Raw genomic sequence first — 19,542 nt, 5'->3', positions numbered from 1 at the left:
CAACCTATAAATAGCCTGTTATTTTTACCTCTGCCATCTTGGCCTAATTTCCTGATTTCCCAGAGCTCCCAGTACTTCCACCACGCTTCCTGTGGAATTGTGATTGCCGACTGGTGCACTAGGAATCTCCAGAGTGTTGATGTTTTTAGCATGCTGATTTATGACCGTAGCGTTGTGAACAAAGAAAGAGATGAGGCTTGTTCTCACTACATGCTGACAATGCTGACTGGATGATTAAAAATTGCAACCCACAAAAATTCAAAAAATATATAGTGCCTCGCACACCTGAATCAGTCATAGGTGCGTTGGATGATTGTACGTTGCAATATTAGCTAGAAAAATATGTTAGGGATAATGTATAGCGAGGCGGTTGTTATAGCGAATAACAACCCCGACAGGCTTAACGGGACTTATACCATGGTCTGGGTGAATACTCGATTCTGATTGGCTGCAGGGTGTCCGTTAAAAAGTGATAATGTACACCTAGGAAAGGCATCCCGTCAATTTTCCTGATGACAGTTCTAAATGATTGCGCTGGCTCAAACTCACTGATCAACTGCTGCAGTCGGGTCGCTGTGGCCATGTTGCTTGGCAACGCCTGTATACGGGAGATATTAAATAGTGCGCTCGACTTAATAAATAAAAACCCTCACGATTTTTACTCTAAAACACATTAAAGTATTATTAATTGATTAAATATTTCTTTCTTTCGTAAGTGACCATGGTATAAGCGGGTTAATGCCCGACGAGGTGTCCATTGTCAGGTATTAATGGACTTCGGCGGAGGCAACCGGCCTCGCCGTGACGCCGTCGTCCATTAATACCTGATAATGGACACCTCGTCGGGCATTAACCCTTACTTGAATCAGCCTGAAGGGGTTGTTATTCGCTATAACAACCGCCTCGCTATACATTATCCCACTTATTACATGGCTACCTTCAAAATAAATAAATAATTTGACACAAAATATTGATTTAAAAAGGAGTTTATTGATTTAAAAACGATTGTATTGCTTCCGTTAAAGAAAATAGTCCGTTCCGCGTCCATAGCAACGCTCTGTTTTTCATGGCAACGGTGTGTTATACTTGTCAAGAAATAACAGACCGCATTCTACATTGGAATTCAACCAAGCCATGTAATAAATATAATTAAAATATTTTAATGAGCAATGTTTTGTTTAAATTAACCTTCCAAAAACATACAAAATGCAAGCACATTTGAGAAGAGTACAATCAGCTGTCAGTAATAATTATCACCACAACTTCAATTACGAAAGGAACAAACGAAAATTCAATTCTACACCCAAATGTACAATGATACACAAAAGTCTCACACCTTATGTGTATTGTAAGCCTGAGGAAGGTCAATTGACAGAAATGTTACTCATTAAAATATTTGAATTTTTTTTTAATTAATTACTTAATTAACTTTGAAACTCTAAAATGCCACAAAATCAAGTGTAAAATGATTGTGACATGTTAAAGTCACCATGAAATCAAAATGGACAATTCTTCTTTTTTTTTTTCTTTTTTTTTTTTTTTTACACAGAATGTTGCAGTGCTTATTATAAATGATTTATCTATGCACATCATTATTTTAAAATTCATGCTCCAAACGGCATCTCTTCTCCTCATTATGCGTGTCTCGGCGGAGGGTGGGACTAAATACCCTCCTCAACTGACTGCAAACTGGCATTCAGATTCAGATCATTCAGAACGCCCAACTTCCTACGATCCAAACTATTCCCCAGGACCAAATCAAGTACCACCCTACATTTTTCCCTAATTCCAGAAACCGTTTCACTCGTATATTCATCACAATAGGGAAGAAAAGACTATTGCAGTTTCTGTTTCACGCCAACCTTAAATGGATTTTGTTCTTGCTCTTTTAAATGTCATTTCCTAATCAATTTGGTTAAAACCAGGGTGGATACTTTCACATTTCTCTGCCAAAAAGAAAAAGCCGCCCTAAAAAACAAAGTTGCACTCCCGTCCATTGCGGAATTCATGTAAAAGGCTCTCGAATTGAATTGTGAGCTAAATTATTAACGATAAGCAGTTCTCCAGATTAAGTTTTAACAACCCACATGAAGTTCAGGGACATCTATTAAATTTTAGTTTGCAGACCTCTTTTTAATTTCCTGTGAAAATGCTGCAGCAGTTGGGTCAGCCTCAAAAGACTTCAGGTAATGAGGACTTTGTCCACCACAGATTATGGCATTTGGAAGTGAACATCAAAACTTCTTCCATACTTGCTCATTAAACCTTTTATTTTATAGAATACATTTATAGAATAGCACAATTTTTCTCGACAGCATCCGACTCCAAACAGATCTGCAAACCATTTGCAGGCTGTGGCCCACCAGTCTTTTCCATGTCACTCTGAGCTTTAGATGTGAGACTGGTCTGATTATATAGATGGAGGGTTGCTCTTGCCCTGCCTTGTCTCGGTTGTCCTTGAGAAGCGTCAGTAATCCCCACAGTCCCTTGTCTCTGCTTTGCATTCAGGATCACCACCACCGCTGCCTGTATGATGGACCTGAGGCGATACCCGCTGGATGAGCAGAACTGCACGTTGGAGATCGAGAGCTGTGAGTGTTGCACCTTTTTATCCTTCTTGACCCAGCTCAGATCCTCTCACTGGACCAGATCCATGCATCTGTTTTTCATCATCACCCTGACTAGAGGTCAACCGATAGTGTTTTTAAAAACAATATTCTGAAAAATTATTAAAAACAATAAAATATGTCATTATAATATTATTGTTTATAATAGTAATAATGTATAAACTGTTGTATTATTATGAAGTAGTTTGTTTGTTGTTTTTTTGTTAATAATTTGTATTTATGCCATGACTAGAGGTCAACTGATATTGTTTTCAGGATTTTTCTAGCATTTATTTTCATGTTGAACTATTTTTTTTTTATTTTTTTTTATTTTTATTATAATAATGAAAAATGATTTTTCACATAATAATGAAAAAATATTATTAAAAACAATAAAATATGTAATAATAATAACATATATATACATATATAAATATTTATAATTATATTATATTATATTATATTATATTATATTATATTATATTATATTATATTATATTATATTATATTATATTAAAGTTTTTTTATTAATAATTTGTGTTTATGCCATAAATATAATGGTATTATTTTTATTATTATTATATATTGATAATAATAATATAATCACAAATGTAATTTCATTTTTATGCAACACTGTAACTACTATGTAACATTAAAGGGATAGTTCACCTAAAAGTGAAAATTAGCCCATGATTTACTGACCCTGAAGCCATCCTATATGACATACTTATTTCAGACGAATACAGTCAGAGTTATATTAAAAAATGTCCTGGCTCTTCCAAGCTTTATAATGGCAGTGAATGGCGTTTCTGTTTTGAAGTCCATAAAAGTGCATCTATCCCTCATAAATGTGCATCTATCCCTCATAAATGTGCATCTATCCATCATAAAAGTGCATCTATCCATCATAAAAGTGCATCTATCCATCATAAAAGTGCTCCACACAGCTCCGGGGGTTTATAAAGGCCTTCTGAAGTAAAGCGATGCGTTAGTGTAAGAAAAGTATCCATATTTAAGACGAGACACGGCAGGCAAAAACCTCGTTTTTTTTTTTTTACTGGTCAATTTTGAGATTTTTGGATATTTGTCTTCAATAACATGTCTTCTTTCAGACTTGTGGTGAAAAAAAGTCAGAAATACACATTTAGGTCTTTATTTTACTACACTTTGTCGGTTTGCGTCTGTAGATTTCTCATAAATTCAACAAAAGTTGGCGTACTTAATCAACATGTTGCTGCTCCCTGTCATCACATGCACCGCTGGAAAGCTCTCTCTCTCCTGTACAATCCTGTCGGATCCAAATATGGTCATTTCCTTTTTATCAACAACCAATCGTGAAAGTGAAAGGGCTGAATGCGTGATCTCATTGGCTGATGATAAATCTTTAATGCCCATTTTCTCAAAATGACTTTTTTCTCATACTCCAAGTCTGAAATCTGCACTTCAGTAGCACATATATACACCAAACTTTCCAGTCTTGTTCCTAGTTATATTATGAAGACATTTACAAAGGGATTTGTAATATATTATTCCTAGCCTGATTTATATAACATTTTATTCCAAAAAACATGGCGAAAATCATTTTTTTAAGGCTATTGACAGTATATTCTGATTTACAGGATAACAAAAGTAGATATCCATAAATCCCTCTGTAATTTTTTCCCATCTAATATGTGAACACAATGAAAAGAGAATTTTTAATCTGGCTTCATCCAATACTCAGATTTATACAAAATTCTAGCTTCCGGCCAAACGGCCATACGCTGTCTACTTGCGCCTAAAGCGCAACTTACGCAACTTGTGACGTCAGAAGTAGCGTAGTGCGTCATGGCGTAGCGTAAATATCAGCAGTACGTCGCAGTACGTCGCATTACTCGCATAAGTTGCACTTTTCAAAGTTTCTAAACTTTCTAAGGGTTTAAAGAAGGATATTTTTCTTACACAAACGCATCGCTTCAGAAGGCCTTTATTTACCCCCCCAGAGCCATGTGGATTACTTTTGTGATGAATATATGCACTTTTGTGATGAATATATGCACTTTTGTGATGAATAGATGAACTTTTATGATGGATAAATGCACTTTTATGATGGATAGATGCACTTTTATGATGGATAAATGCACTTTTATGATGGATAGATGCACTTTTATGATGAATAGATGCACTTTTATGATGGATAGATGCACTTTTATGATGAACAGATGCACTTTTATGATGAATAGATGCACTTTTATGATGGATAAATGCACTTTTATGATGGATAGATGCACTTTTATGATGAACAGATGCACTTTTATGATGAATAGATGCACTTTTATGATGGATAAATGCACTTTTATGATGGATAGATGCACTTTTATGATGGATAGATGAACTTTTATGATGAACAGATGAACTTTTATGATGAATAGATGCACTTTTATGATGGATAGAAGCACTTTTATGATTGATAGATGCACTTTTATGATGAATAGATGCACTTTTATGATGGATAGATGCACTTTTATGATGAATAGATGCACTTTTATGATGGATAGATGCACTTTTATGATGAACAGATGCACTATTATGATGAATAGATGCACTTTTATGATGAATAGATGCACTTTTATGATGGATAAATGCACTTTTATGATGGATAGATGCACTTTTATGATGGATAGATGAACTTTTATGATGAACAGATGCACTATTATGATGAATAGATGCACTTTTATGATGGATAGAAGCACTTTTATGATTGATAGATGCACTTTTATGATGAATAGATGTTTTTTTATGATTGATAGATGGACTTTTATGATGAACAGATGCACTTTTATGATGAACAGATGCACTATTATGATGAATAGAAGCACTTTTATGATTGATAGATGCACTTTTATGATGAATAGATGCACTTTTATGATTAATAGATGCACTATTATGATGGATAGATGCACTACTATTATGATGAATAGATGCACTATTATGATGAATAGAAGCACTTTTATGATTGATAGATGCACTTTTATGATGAATAGAAGCACTATTATGATGAATAGATGCGCTATTATGATTCACTATTATGATGAATAGATGCACTATTATGATGAATAGAAGCACTTTTATGATTGATAGATGCACTTTTATGATGAATAGAAGCACTTTTATGATTGATAGATGCACTATTATGGATAGATGCACTTTTATGATTGATAGATGGACTTTTATGATGAATAGATGCACTACTATTATGATGAATAGATGCACTATTATGATGAATAGAAGCACTTTTATGATTGATAGATGCACTTTTATGAATAGATGCACTTTTATGATTGATAGATGCACTTTTATGATGAATAGATGCACTATTATGATGAATAGAAGCACTTTTATGATTGATAGATGCACTTTTATGATTGATAGATGCACTTTTATGATGAATAGATGCACTATTATGATGAATAGATGCACTATTATGATGAATAGAAGCACTTTTATGATTGATAGATGCACTTTTATGATAAATAGAAGCACTTTTATGATTGATAGATGCACTATTATGATGGATAGATGCACTATTATGATGAATAGATGCACTACTATTATGATGAATAGATGCACTATTATGATGAATAGATGCACTATTGTGATGAATAGAAGCACTTTTATGATTGATAGATGCACTTTTATGATGAATAGATGCACTTTTATGATTGATAGATGGACTTTTATGATGAATAGATGCACTTTTATGATGGATAGATGCACTTTTATGATGAACAGATGCACTATTATGATGAATAGATGCACTATTATGATGGATAGATGCACTTTAATGATGGATATATGCACTTTTATGATGGATAGATGCACTTTTATGATGAATAGATGCACTTTTATGATGGATAAATGCACTTTTATGATGGATAGATGCACTTTTATGATGGATAGATGCACTATTATGATGGACAGATGCACTTTTATGATGAATAGATGCACTTTTATGATGGATAGATGCACTTTTATGATGAATAGATGCACTTTTATGATGGATAGATGCACTTTTATGATGATAGATGCACTTTTATGATGGATAGATGCACTTTTATGATGGATAGATGCAGTTTTATGATGAATCGATGCACTTTTATGATGGATAGATGCACTTTTATGATGGATAGATGCACTTTTATGGACTTTCAAAACAGAAACGGCCATTCACTGCCATTATAAAGCTTGGAAGAGCCAGGACATTTTTTTTAATATCACTCCGATTGTATTCGTCTGAAAGAAGAATGTCATATACACATAGGATGACTTGAGGGTGAGTATATGATGGGCTAATTTAAATTTTTGGGTGAACTATCCCTTTAAGCTTAAAATGCTACGCTCTTGAGAGTGATTGGCTATTAGGTAAACAGCTGAATAATTTATGTAGGCAATGCATTAAGTAAGTCACTCTACCTGTTTACAATGTTGTTTCTTGTCGAACGCACAGTGGTTTAATAGTGTTGTCGGGTTCTGTTCTGTAGAAGTGCTGCCATTGATCTGTAAACCCTAACACAACTGACCAAATAGAAAAGTATGTTAAAAACATAGGTTCAACCGCTAATCGGTTATCTCTCAGCCAGACCCATCTGATGCCAGGACCTTTAAACACAGATGATGTGGTTGTTCAGCTGTGCCATGACAGCAATGGTAAATTATGCATTTACAGCCATAACAAAAGCTAATCATCTCCCTCTTTATCAAGATGAATGGGCTTTCTATTTTGTCATTATTGCCTGTAATTGTGTGTAACGCAATTTTTCTTGTAATAAAAAGTGCGAGACATAGGAGAAGAATGAGAGGTCTTCTCAGTGTGTTATCTGCGTCCCTGGAGTCATGGATTACAGCGCTGTGATGTGATGCTCAGGCACAGGCTGACTCCGTTTGATCATTAAGTTGCCAGAAGCGTTAAGCAGCACAAAAACAGTGAGGGTCAGGCCTGGCTTCCTTCAGCTACTAACACATTGCGCAGTATTCTGTTTCTCCCTCTTTCTCTCGCTCTATCCCTCCATTCCTGTCTCTTTTCCCACTTCAACTCATTCCATCCTCTTCTCTTCAGGGCGTTTTTTTTCATTTAAGAATCGGCTCACTTTTATTCCATGAGTGTACATTTGAATTGAATTGAGCATGGCCCAAAGCATGTTGAATTGAAGTGAGAGTGGAAAACAGTCAAAGGAATATGCATTTAATGTGTAGTATATGTAATATGCTAAATATGCACATTTATTTTTTATATGTAAAATATATTTTTTGCTCATAACTAACTTCAACACGGTTAATGCGATTAATGCAATTATCAAATACACACACAAACATATATGTGTACTTAACTGTGCTTTGAGGACAAATTTGTACCCAGAAGTGACCAAAACTTGACAAAATCTCCAAAAACTTCCCTTTAGGGATGTCCTCATTTGTAAATCTGAAATTATTAAAGTTTTTTTTTAAAATGTAAAAATGCAGAAAGTTTTCTGTGATGGATAGGTTTAGGGGTAGGGTTAGTGTAAGGGGATAGAATATACAGTTTGTACAGTATAAAAGACCATTCCGTCTATGTGTGTGTGTGTGTGTGTTTATGTGTGTATAATGTCAAGTTCAGTCATGAAATTTTAGTTTCCAAGCAATCACATCACTACCACATGGCACAAGTTGATTTGGCGTCTACTGATCCTGCAGCCAATGAGACAATTGAATAATATATTTTATATATATATATATATATATATATATATATATATATATATATATATATATATATATATATATATATATATATATATATATATATATATATATATATATATATATTTAGTCAAACCAATTTTTTTTCAGACTTCTTGCTATCATAACTTGCATAAATGAACTATAGTGTCCTGCACCCACTAGTAAAACAAATATCAAAAATGAATTGGTTTGAGTGTGTGTGTGTGTGTGTGTATATATATATGTTTATATATATATATATTAGAATACTGCATCCTGTTTTTGGCTAATCTAATTCAACTTGCATAAACTTGGCATTCTCGATTCAGTTCCGCATGGCGCACAACCCTGCTTGTCTTTCATTTTCTCTCCCACACTCTCGTTTCTCATCGATCTCTCTTTTCCAGCGTCTCAGCCCTTTCGCATGCACACACTTGCACGCACAATTGCGTGTTTTTCCTCGTAAATTTCATCCGCATATCTGTGCTCGGTGTCAGAAAGCAGAGGGCTGGGATGTAACATCCTGGAAGAGAAATGTTTTGTGTCAGCCTGTGTTATTTCATGCAGGCTAATGAGACACAAGCTAAAGCCTACTTTTCCCTGATAATCTTGATTCTTGATACATTTTTAATGGCCGCGATTCAGAAACAGATTTTAAAGCATAGCAAAGTAGCAGCTCTCCGCTCGAGTCAGTCACCTCTGATGTGGATTCCAGCTCGCCTTGTTCTCGTCCTTTTTCTTTCGAGGCCCTGAGGGAATAACGGAGCAGTAGCAGTAACCCCTCAGAGCAGAGTAAAGTGATGTGATCTATTGACGGTAATCAGCCAGTCAATTGACAGAATCAGACGCGGTGGCACAGGGATAATAGTTTTAATGGAAAGTGAAACACCAGTCCTTCCCAGTCCGGCAGCGGTTTCCTCCAGAGTCCTCGGCTCTCTCTCTCTCTCTTGTGCTCTCTCGCTTTTCGTCTGCTCGCCGTTTAAAAGCCTTTTCAGACTGCGGGGTGAACACGACTCAACCTTACGTGGTTATGGTCTCCAAATGCTCCCACGCTAAGAAGACATATCTTATGATTGTCACATGGCTGAAGCTCTTGTCGTATTTACATCTCATGCTCTCTGGCCCATTAAACGAATGGAAAAAGCCGTATTTGTTATCTTTGTCGCTGAGTAGTTCATTAATGCTTTATAAGGCCTGCAGCTTTGTTGGCCTTTTTAAGTCTGTACCTGGTTGCTAAGTCATGCAGAGATAACTCCCTTGAATATGAAGAAATCTGAAGCTCATCTTTAATTATTCAATACACTAAATAGGTCACTGGTTCTCATTATAAGTTGCACGCAGACAAACTGGTACAGACGGAGAAGGAACCTTAGCGAGGACGGAGAACAAGCAAACACACAAATTCCTTCACGGATGTGCATTCGTGTCTGTTTCATAACCAGCTGTCCCCTTACATAATTTAATGATTACTTGTTTTGAAATCTAAATGTCACCGTCAATATTTATACGGCACTTTCCATAAATATGGTGCACGTTTGAGTATTAAAAACACAGAAACCATGTTTTTGGTTGCGAGGACTATTGGATCTCTTCAATGTGTTGGTAGAATTTAAGAGTGTGAAATTGGCCACATGGCCCAAAGCATTTTGAATTGAAATTAATTTTGAAATAAGTGAAGAATACAATTAAAGGAATTTTAAGTTTTATTTTATTTTTTATGTATATTTTTTGCTAACTAACTTCAAAACAGTTAAAACGATTAATCAAAAAACGTGTTTTCCCCTTTAAATTTTGGTTTGTCCCACCAGAGGTTAAAGGGATAGTTCACTTTGAAATTAAATTTTGGTATGTTTTAGTTTACCTCAAGGGCATCCAAGATGTAGGTGTCTTTGTTTCCGCAGTAGTTTCAATTTGATATTTTTAAGTCAAACCGTTCTTGTCTGTCAGTCATATAATGCAGGTCTATGGTCACTGTCTCAAAGAGCATGCACAGAGTCCAAATTAAAACAATTCCCCATGGTCCAAATTAAACAATTCCCCATCGTAAGTACACATTGATGGCCTAAGACACGAAACGAGCGGTTTGTGTGAGAAAACGAACAGTATTTATATCGTTTTTACCTCTACACAACCACGTCCAAGTGATCTGAGGGCGCGCACGCTTCCTGGTGTGTGTGACGTGTGCGTTCTGGCTTAGTCTGCGCAAGTGCCGAAAAGTGTACAAGAGGTAAAAACTATATAAATACTGTTCGTTTTCTCACACAAACCGCTCATTTCGTGTCTTAGGCCATCAATGTGTACTTACGATGGGATATTGTTTAATTTGGACTCTGTGCATGCTCTTTCAGATAGTGACCATAGACCTGCATTATATGACTGACTGACAAAAACGGTTTGACCTAAAAATATCAAAATTGAAACTACTGCGGAAACAAAAGACACCTACATCTTGGATGCCCTTGAGGTAAGCTAAAACATACCAAAATTTAATTTCAAAGTGAACTATCCCTTTAACCCTCTTGGTTAAACTGTTAAAGCAACGTACAACGTCGTCATTTTGACAATATATTAAGTTTAAAGTAATTGTGGTAAAAATAACATAATATGGATGTTTTCCACACATAACCTCATTCCATTTTCTTGTTGATTGCATAATTTATAAGTATTAAAAACAATCTTTTGTTCTCAACTAGTTGTTGAGTGACATCTTAATTCAGGCTACATTTACAACCCTGTCACCCTTATTTGCATAGTTATTAAGTATGTTTTTAGACATTCTCCAAATATTGATTGAAAATAATGTTTTAATGTAAATGAATAGAAAACAATTGTCTTATAATATCTAATATTTAAATTGACCTCCTGAGGATGATGATCACCTCCTTTGACTGAACAAAAATGTAATAATTATAATTTTGTGATAATTATATATATTTGTTTGTTGCAAAAGGAAGTAATGCAGTCTTTTTCCAGAGCTCATTTCCTGCTGCTGTTCCTCATATGTGCTCATATGTAAGGTTTGTTTTAACACGCATGTGTTTGGGATCCTCCAGATGGCTACACTACAGACGATATCGAGTTTTACTGGCGAGGGGGAAACGGAGCCGTTACGGGGGTGGAGAGGATAGAACTGCCTCAGTTCTCCATCGTGGACTACAAACTCATCTCGAAGAACGTGGTTTTCTCTACAGGTTGAATTTATTCTCTTTTCTGTGTGTTGTACAGTTGGGAGCACGAGTCAGATCTGTTCAAAAGTAATGTTTGATCTACTCTAGGGGTGGGCGGTATGACCAGAATATTATATCACAGAATGAGCAGTTTCATTACGAGAACGGTACACACATGAAGTTAATTTGACTGCAAATTATATATTTACAAATGAAAGGTATTTCATCTCATTTCATTTATTTTTCATTTGAACCTTGAAGGACACAAACCAAAAGATGTGAATATTCAAGACTCGAGTTAAAGACAAAAGTAAACCCAATATTATAAAATGGATGGAGTTCTTTCAATTGTTTATGAGCCACATTCAAAGCCTTCACGTGCAGAAGGCCAATAGACTGGGATGCCGCCCTGTCCTGGTATGATCCCTACACTTTAACCATGAAATTATTACAAACTGAAATGCTGTGGTGCAGATGTTATTGCATGCGTATATATAGTTACAGTGTCCTTTTGCTAAACCTTGAAGCGATGTATGCGATGAGTAAGCATGTGAGTAAGTGCACATAATTTGTGTTTTTCTCCAGTCTTATTATCATCACTGGTCTGCCTTTCAGGAACAGATAAAGTCACGCAGTCTGGCTGTCTGACTCTACCCACATTCTCAGACACTGCGCTTATTACTGTGACCTGTTCTGCCACCTAATATATATTTGTGGTGGCCTGTTTGTTTACTAGAGATAGACCAATGCATTGATTTATCAAATTAAAGCTATCAGCAGTCTGCAAAGAGCAAGAAAAAGGCTGATGTTAAAAAACTGGTTATTGATGATCTTGTTTATTCACATCACTGTTAAAAAGTTTAGGGTCAGAACAATTTTTTTATTTTTTTTATTCAGCAAGGATGCATTAAATAGATCAAAATTGACAGTAAAAGATTTCTCTTAAAAAAAAAAAAAGCTTTCTATTCATCAAATAATCCTAAAAAAATTATCCAGGTTTGCACAGTAAAAATATATATTTTTTTAAACATTGATAATAATAAGAAATGTTTCTTGAGCAGCAAATCATCATATTAGAATGCTTTCTGAAGGATCAGGTGATGCTGAAAAATCACATGATTTATTTTCATTTGAATTATTTTAAATTGTAATAATATTCCACAGTATTGTTGTTACTGGAACAAAATTGCTGTATTTATGATCAAATAAATGCAGCCTTGGTGAAGATAAGAGATGTCTTTAAAATTAATCATAAATACAGACACCAAACTTTTGAATGGTAGTGCCCGATTATTGCAATTTCCAAAATGAAGCATCTCTAGATTTGACTATAGAGCATGAGTGAAACTGTCCTTCTCTCTGTTTTTTTTGGACCAGGTTCTTATCCACGCCTGTCTCTGAGTTTCAAACTCAAGAGGAACATTGGTTACTTCATCCTGCAGACCTACATGCCCTCAATCCTAATCACCATCCTGTCCTGGGTATCCTTCTGGATCAACTACGACGCTTCTGCTGCCCGTGTGGCTTTAGGTGGGACATCTGATCAAGTGATGTGTGTTGACTAACTGCATACCCTCTATATGCGAGTTGAGTTGCTGGAGATGATTGCTGGGCTCATGGTGACCACTCTGTACTGTATCTTTATTCTCTGTGCTCAGGGATTGGCTATGATGGTTCTTTGGATTTCTAGTACTTGTTTTACAGCCTCTCATTGCAGTTGAGTAATACATCAGTGACTGTGATTTTGCCGAGACATGTTTCTGTATCAACATCCTTGTTGGTTCTGGAACAACATTCCTATTGAGTGCTGCAGTGATGATGTGTTGTTTTTTTTTTTTTGTCACCCCTGGTTCCCTCAACTAAAAACCAATTGGATTTTTTTTCGTTGGCTTTTGGATTATTGCAGAAAATAAGCTCTGTGACTAACAAAAGTCTATGATTCTTTCCCATTTTGTTAATCATGATAATCTTCAAAAATTAGCATTTTGAATTTTGAAGCTAAACATATATAAACGAACTACATCACAGTCTGATGACTTTCAGACAACTCTTTCAGTCTTTATTTAAAAACATTTTCCATGAAAGTTTAAAGTGTAATAGTTTGTCAGAGTGTGATTATAAACATAATGAGGCTGTAAAAGCGGCTTTATTTCAGGCATTTAACTAACAACCCATTAAAAAACCCATTGACTTCGAGACGATGGAATCGGAAGTGCTAAAATGCTAACTCGTTTCTGGGATTTAGGAGTCATGCTTGCAGCACTCTATTAACAAATCTGATTTTAGGTTCCATTTGTAGTCAAATGTGGGATATTCCTACTTGATGATATCTCAGATTTCCAGAGGTGTTCCATTTACTCCCCACTCAAAAGATGACGTACAGGGAAACAAAAAACCAGTAGAGAATAAGTGATGATACGCATTCATTTTGCAGGTGTGAGATTTCCTGCACATTTTTGTTTTTTTTACACATCTTTCTTTTCAAAAACTTGCAAAATAGGTTACGTCTTATAATGTTGGAGCTTTGACTCACTGATTCTTTGCATTTGCTCAAATGTCATTACTTTCTACATACTCCAGAGTGGCGTCATATTTGTGTGACGTCAAGCTAGTTTAATAGTTTGTAGTCAGATTTTTAACTGACACCATGAGGTTAGGGCTCTATAGTCGCTTCAGTTGACCAAGGACCGCCCACTTAACTCTTTCCCCGCCAGCTTTTTTTTAAAAAGTTGCCAACGTTGTTGATAATTTTAATAAAGGTTTCATGGCCCCCTGAGATTTGTTTTGAATGAATATCTGAACATGTATATCAAAAGAAAGAACAGAGCCTCTGATTTAGAACAAATTTTTTTTTTTATTTTAACTAAATGGATTTTTTTTACTTGAATGTGGGTGTTTCAGCAATTTTTTTTCCAAAAAGCTAAGAAAATATTTTCTTCAAAGACAACAATATGCATAAGCAATACTTTTATGGTTTGTTTCTGCACCTGTTTGATCTGGAGATTTTCTACTCTTACAGAAGATGCGATTAGCGCCTCCTATCGTATAACCATATAACTTAAAATTTAGTTTTTTTGAAGCATTGTCTTATAAATGATGGAAAATTCCATCAATGACGGGGAAAGAGTTCCTACTTAGGAAGAGGTCGCCTGTAAAGCGACCAATAACTGTTAATTTGTTCAACATCATGTTTAAGTGTGGTTAAAGGTCACTTCAATAACAATAGAGTGTAACCATACATCATTCCTTAAAGATTGGCATCAAAATTACAGTCGTCATTAAATAGTTTTGTGTCCTTTCTTCCCTATCGTGACTTATATTCGAGTGAAACAGCTTCTCGAACGAGCGGGACTTGATTTTGCCCATGGGGAATGGATTGGATGGTTGTGGTTTGCTATTGGTGGATCTGATGTGAGTAAAAGGTTGTCCCGCCCTCGCGCCAGTAAACACGACATCAGAGAAGAGATATTACTTCAAGAGGGAGTGAAAGGTATTTAGATTAAAGATTACGAGGCACATGAATTTGAAAAACATAATGATGTGCTCAGATAAATCATCCATAATAAATACTGCAATATTCCATACAAAAATAATTTGGATATCATGGTGGCTTAAAAGGAAATAATGGTGCAACATTCTCAATTCTCAAAAAAACCCATGAGAAATTAGTTGATGTCTGTGAATTTTTTTTTTTAATCCAACTAAAACAAATAAGCACTGATTATTTCAATGGCGTTCACTTCGTTAAAAGCCATCAGACGCTCCCGGTCCACGTATGTTTGAAGCACATCTTTACACATTTTAGTGTCTACAAGTTATTTTGGTGATTAAGGGTGTGTTCACACTTGTAGTTCGGTTCACTTAATTTGTTTGGTCCGAACCAAAAAAAAAAAAAACATTTAGTCCTGGTCCACTTAGCGTTCACAAAGGCATTTTAACACCGAACCTAAAGATACCGAACCTAAAGCCAATTGGTCGTTATTATGACGTTGATTTTGCGACGGAACTTACCGAACATCCAAAACAATGCTGTGTGCTGGGCTAAATGTGCTCGTTGTATGTGCGTAGCCTAATATGATCGTGTTTTGACCAGCTGAGAACTCGTGAAGAGCTTATAAGATCTGCTGTGAGGAGACGCGATTCTGATGCCTGTACTGAACTGTGATGGGCAATATAACGACTGATGAGAAAAACAGGCATGCTTGAGTATTCTGTCCTTTTTAGGGTCGTATCTTGTGACATCATGTCCAGTTTTTGGTTTGTTTACATGTCTTTGGTCCGTGTTGTGTTCATATATCATTCGAACCACACCAGAGTTCGCTTGGAAGTGGACAGAGACTCATCTTTTCAGGTTTGGTGCGCACCAGGATTCAGATGGCAGCATTCACACTTATTTAAATTGACAGAGCACTAACAGAGCAATCGCACCAGGGTTTAATTGAACCAAACATGTCAAGTGTGAACACACACTAAAAATACACTTACTTAGGGAGCGCTGATTTGTTTCCTGGCAAACCATTACACGCCAATCAGTTTGCCAATCAGATTTACAGTTTACTGTGCATCAGGCGTTCCATGTAGGCAAGAATGTTGTTCCAGGATCGACAAAGATACTGATGCAGAGACATGTCTTGGCAAAATCAAGGTGACCTTAATACAAATGTTCCCAGGACGAGAATTGCTCAGAGGTTGTTCTTTCATTGCTCAAGAGACCTAGACCTACTGGGGTCCTTTGTTTCATTTAAGTATCAACTCAGATGTTTCTCCCAATATTTGTTAGAAGAATGTAGAGAAAAATGTTTGAAAGCATATTGATAGACACAGATCTTTGATAGACTTGCAAATCTGATGACAGTTTGAGACAGTATCTCTTCAGAAGCTCGAGAGGAGACAAATGAGATTACTAAGATCTTTTTTAATTTCCATCTCCAAACTAGTGAGACACTGCGGTTGCGCTTTCCTTCGTGCAGTACCTGCCTGTGCTCCTAAAGAGGAAGCTCAAATTGCAAATGAAATTGTATGATGCTTGGACTCAAGTGGGTCTTAAATCTGCCTCACTCCAATGAAGATGCTGCGCTGCCAGTGCTCCCCTCCCTCCCGCTCCAAACTCTATTAGAAGCGCTCTGTAGCCTCTCCTGATCTGCGCTGATGTATTACTGCTGATTAAGCTGACAAACTTTCCTCCGGTCGGTCTTTACTGACGTGTTTTATGTCCAGGGCCATGTTCCTGCCATTATGACAAAATGGCTTCTTCTGATGTTGATACTGGGGGGGGGGGGGAGACGGAGAGAATAGATCACTGATGATAGGAAGGCCGGGCCTTTTGTGTTTGGGTGAACTTGTCAGAATTAATCTGTCTGCAGTGAGGGGCATGTGACAAGGAAACACATGTCTCAACCCTGCTGTATTGTTTAAACAGAAATACAGCATCTCTATTACAGACTTGACAGCGCTTTCTCTATCTCCTTCCTTCTCTCTCTCTCTTCGAAATGAATTGCTTGAGCTTTCTTCAGTGAACGTGTGCTAAAGCTTAATGTGTGAAACCAGAGATGATGCTGAACAAATTAAACATTTGGGAATATGGGGAAAATGCTGATGAATTGTTTTTGACTAATTTGGCGCATGGTTAGAGGTGAGCTTAGAGGTGGAAATCCATCATATAACTAGATTTTGACGTTTTCTTGTCGTAAAAAAATGTCGTTGGTGCTTGCCTGTGCAAAAGTCACCACCATGATGGGGGTCTAGGTGGTTTTTAGCATTGCTGTGTTCTGGGTGTTTGCTAGACTGTTTTAGCTTGTTGCTAGGGTGTTCTGAGTGGTTGCTAGGCAGCTGCTTACTTGCTCAAGTCAAAAGAGCCCAGTCTCAAATCTCTGGTCTATTCTGGTCTCTAGACGCCCTACCGTTATCTAAGGTTTGGGGACAGTAATATTTTTTTTTAAATAAATGAATCCTTTTATTCAGCAGGGATGCATTAAATTAACAGTAAAATATGTATAATCTTACAAAAACATGCGGTTTATTTTAACTTTCTATTTTTCAAAGAATCTATCAGGTGAATATCTTAAGGCACATGATTTGAGGAATCACTGATGTAGCGAAACATTGCGTGCCGAAATTTAAACAGGATCGAACAAACCCCTAAACCCAAGTATTAATCTTCGTCATGCAACTCGTCCCGCAATGTTCGTACCACATGAGTGCTACCTGAAATCATCCTTTGTTGAAATCCATAACCCTGTGTAGGATATGAATAGTGAGATACACATATATACACATATCTAGTGCCCTGTTCACACCTGGTATTAAGATCGGATCACACTTTGTGTTTTAATCCACATCTTTTGTCCACTTTCAACCACTTCTGTCCTGATTTCTTTGAGGAGAAGGTAAATGTATGGGCTTTTTCAGATCTTTCGATCTAATGGACGAAATAATCTCATGCAATTTACATATGAACGCGACAGAAAAACATATGGAGAACATCAGCTTTCGTTTCTGCTTTGACAGCTACAAGACCAATTCGAACGCTGTGAGTGTGTGTTAGGAATCAGGAATGCAGGAATCAAGTTTTTCATCTTCAAACATCTGGGTCTTCAGGCGACACAGTTTAAATCCCATCAGGCTAGCGCGCTTCCTGTGATGTTAGCGCAGAAGGTCAGTAGTCGTAAAGTAGGCGGCCTTTTGTGGCTGTTCGAACGCATTCGACCACATGAGCGTTTACACTACGAAAGCAATCCGGTTCTCAACTCCCTCTGAAAGTGCTTGAAAGTGGACAAGCTCAAAACGTTTTAGACCCCGTTTACACCGCCCACTTGTGACCCGATCGACCAAAACGAATCTTAATACCAGGTGTAAACAGGGTCAAAGTATATCTTAATGCTTCTCTCTGGGAGTGCTGTAGCTTGCAGCACATCATTTCAGTTTGCATTTGCATTAGCACATTGTGTTCAAGTTTATTGTTGTCAAAGTTTGCATAATGGTTTCAAGTTTGAAGATGACACATGAATAACCTCTGTAATTGCTTAGTTGGCAGCTCCTACTCAGTACTTGCTGGATAATTACGTCTCTTGTTATATAAAGCTGCAATTGACTTGAGCTTCACAGTGCTGTGCTTAATTATCCTTGAACACTTTCTTTGAACTCCAGGTATCACCACCGTGCTGACCATGACCACCATTAATACTCACTTGCGAGAGACCCTTCCCAAGATTCCCTATGTGAAAGCCATAGACATGTACCTGATGGGCTGCTTTGTCTTTGTGTTCCTGGCGCTGCTGGAGTACGCCTTCGTCAATTATATCTTCTTCGGGAGAGGCCCTCAGCGGCAGAAGAAGGCGGCGGAAAAAGCCGCCACGGCCAACAATGAGAAACTCAGAAACGACCCCAACAAGGTACTGCCGAGCTGACCGCACACACACACGCCGTGCATCATTAGGGTTTGTTGAAAAAAGGCCTCTGGTCAGTAGGTGGTCAGTTCTCTGAGGTAATATGTTGTGACTTCTATCAGTGTCCTTTCAGGGTCAGTGGTCTTTGGAGATTGCTAAAACAACGGATGTATAGCTGTATTTTTTCCACTGGCATAAGCTTGTTCACCAACCACAAGCTAATGGGCTTTTACGCTCAGAAACATGTGATGAAATATCCGGGAGATCTGCGCAGACTTTTGTTAGCTGTAAACAACAGACACGCTCGCTCACGCCGGGCCGGCCTCGTCCGAGCTCGTGGCTGGCGGAGCCTCTAGGGCTTTCCTTCTAATCTCATTGAAAGAGTTGTGTCTCTCTCTTGAGTGCGGCCGACCTCTATAACAGTGCTGATTTTGTATGCTTGCAGTGGTTGGTGGGAAGTGTAGTTCAGAGAGACGATGCTCTCTATGCCAGAATGAAACAGAGGGAAATTGACGGGTATGACTCGATGTGGGATCCGATCTTTGCGGAGGATGCAGCATTAGGACTAGGCGATCAAAGACTTAAGGTACTGAATATTTGACCTGAAGTCAAAAAAATGCAATGGCTCTGCATCGATAACCAACC

The 19,542-nt window shown here is 37.0% G+C and overlaps 1 protein-coding gene across 2 annotated transcripts in view; it reads left to right on the top strand.

Moving 5' to 3' along the window:
* The window catches only part of gabrb2a (gamma-aminobutyric acid type A receptor subunit beta2a), a 46,162-nt gene that overhangs the window by 23,273 nt on the left and 3,347 nt on the right, over positions 1-19,542 (top strand). For both annotated transcript variants that reach the window (XR_014031354.1, XM_081382618.1), the window contains exons 5-9: positions 2,509-2,591; positions 11,399-11,536; positions 12,890-13,042; positions 18,659-18,903; positions 19,343-19,483. Coding sequence is in view for 1 of the 2 variants with exons in the window: in XM_081382618.1 (XP_081238744.1) it covers positions 2,509-2,591; positions 11,399-11,536; positions 12,890-13,042; positions 18,659-18,903; positions 19,343-19,483 (760 nt within the window). In the remaining variant the exon portion in view is untranslated. The remainder of the gene's footprint in view (positions 1-2,508; positions 2,592-11,398; positions 11,537-12,889; positions 13,043-18,658; positions 18,904-19,342; positions 19,484-19,542) is intronic.

This window comes from Scardinius erythrophthalmus (assembly GCF_964197995.2).
Source record: "Scardinius erythrophthalmus genome assembly, chromosome: 13".
In the NCBI taxonomy this organism is placed as follows: Eukaryota; Metazoa; Chordata; class Actinopteri; order Cypriniformes; family Leuciscidae; genus Scardinius; species Scardinius erythrophthalmus.
Note: the sequence above shows the minus strand (reverse complement) of the source record. Positions and strands in the feature narration are given on the sequence as shown.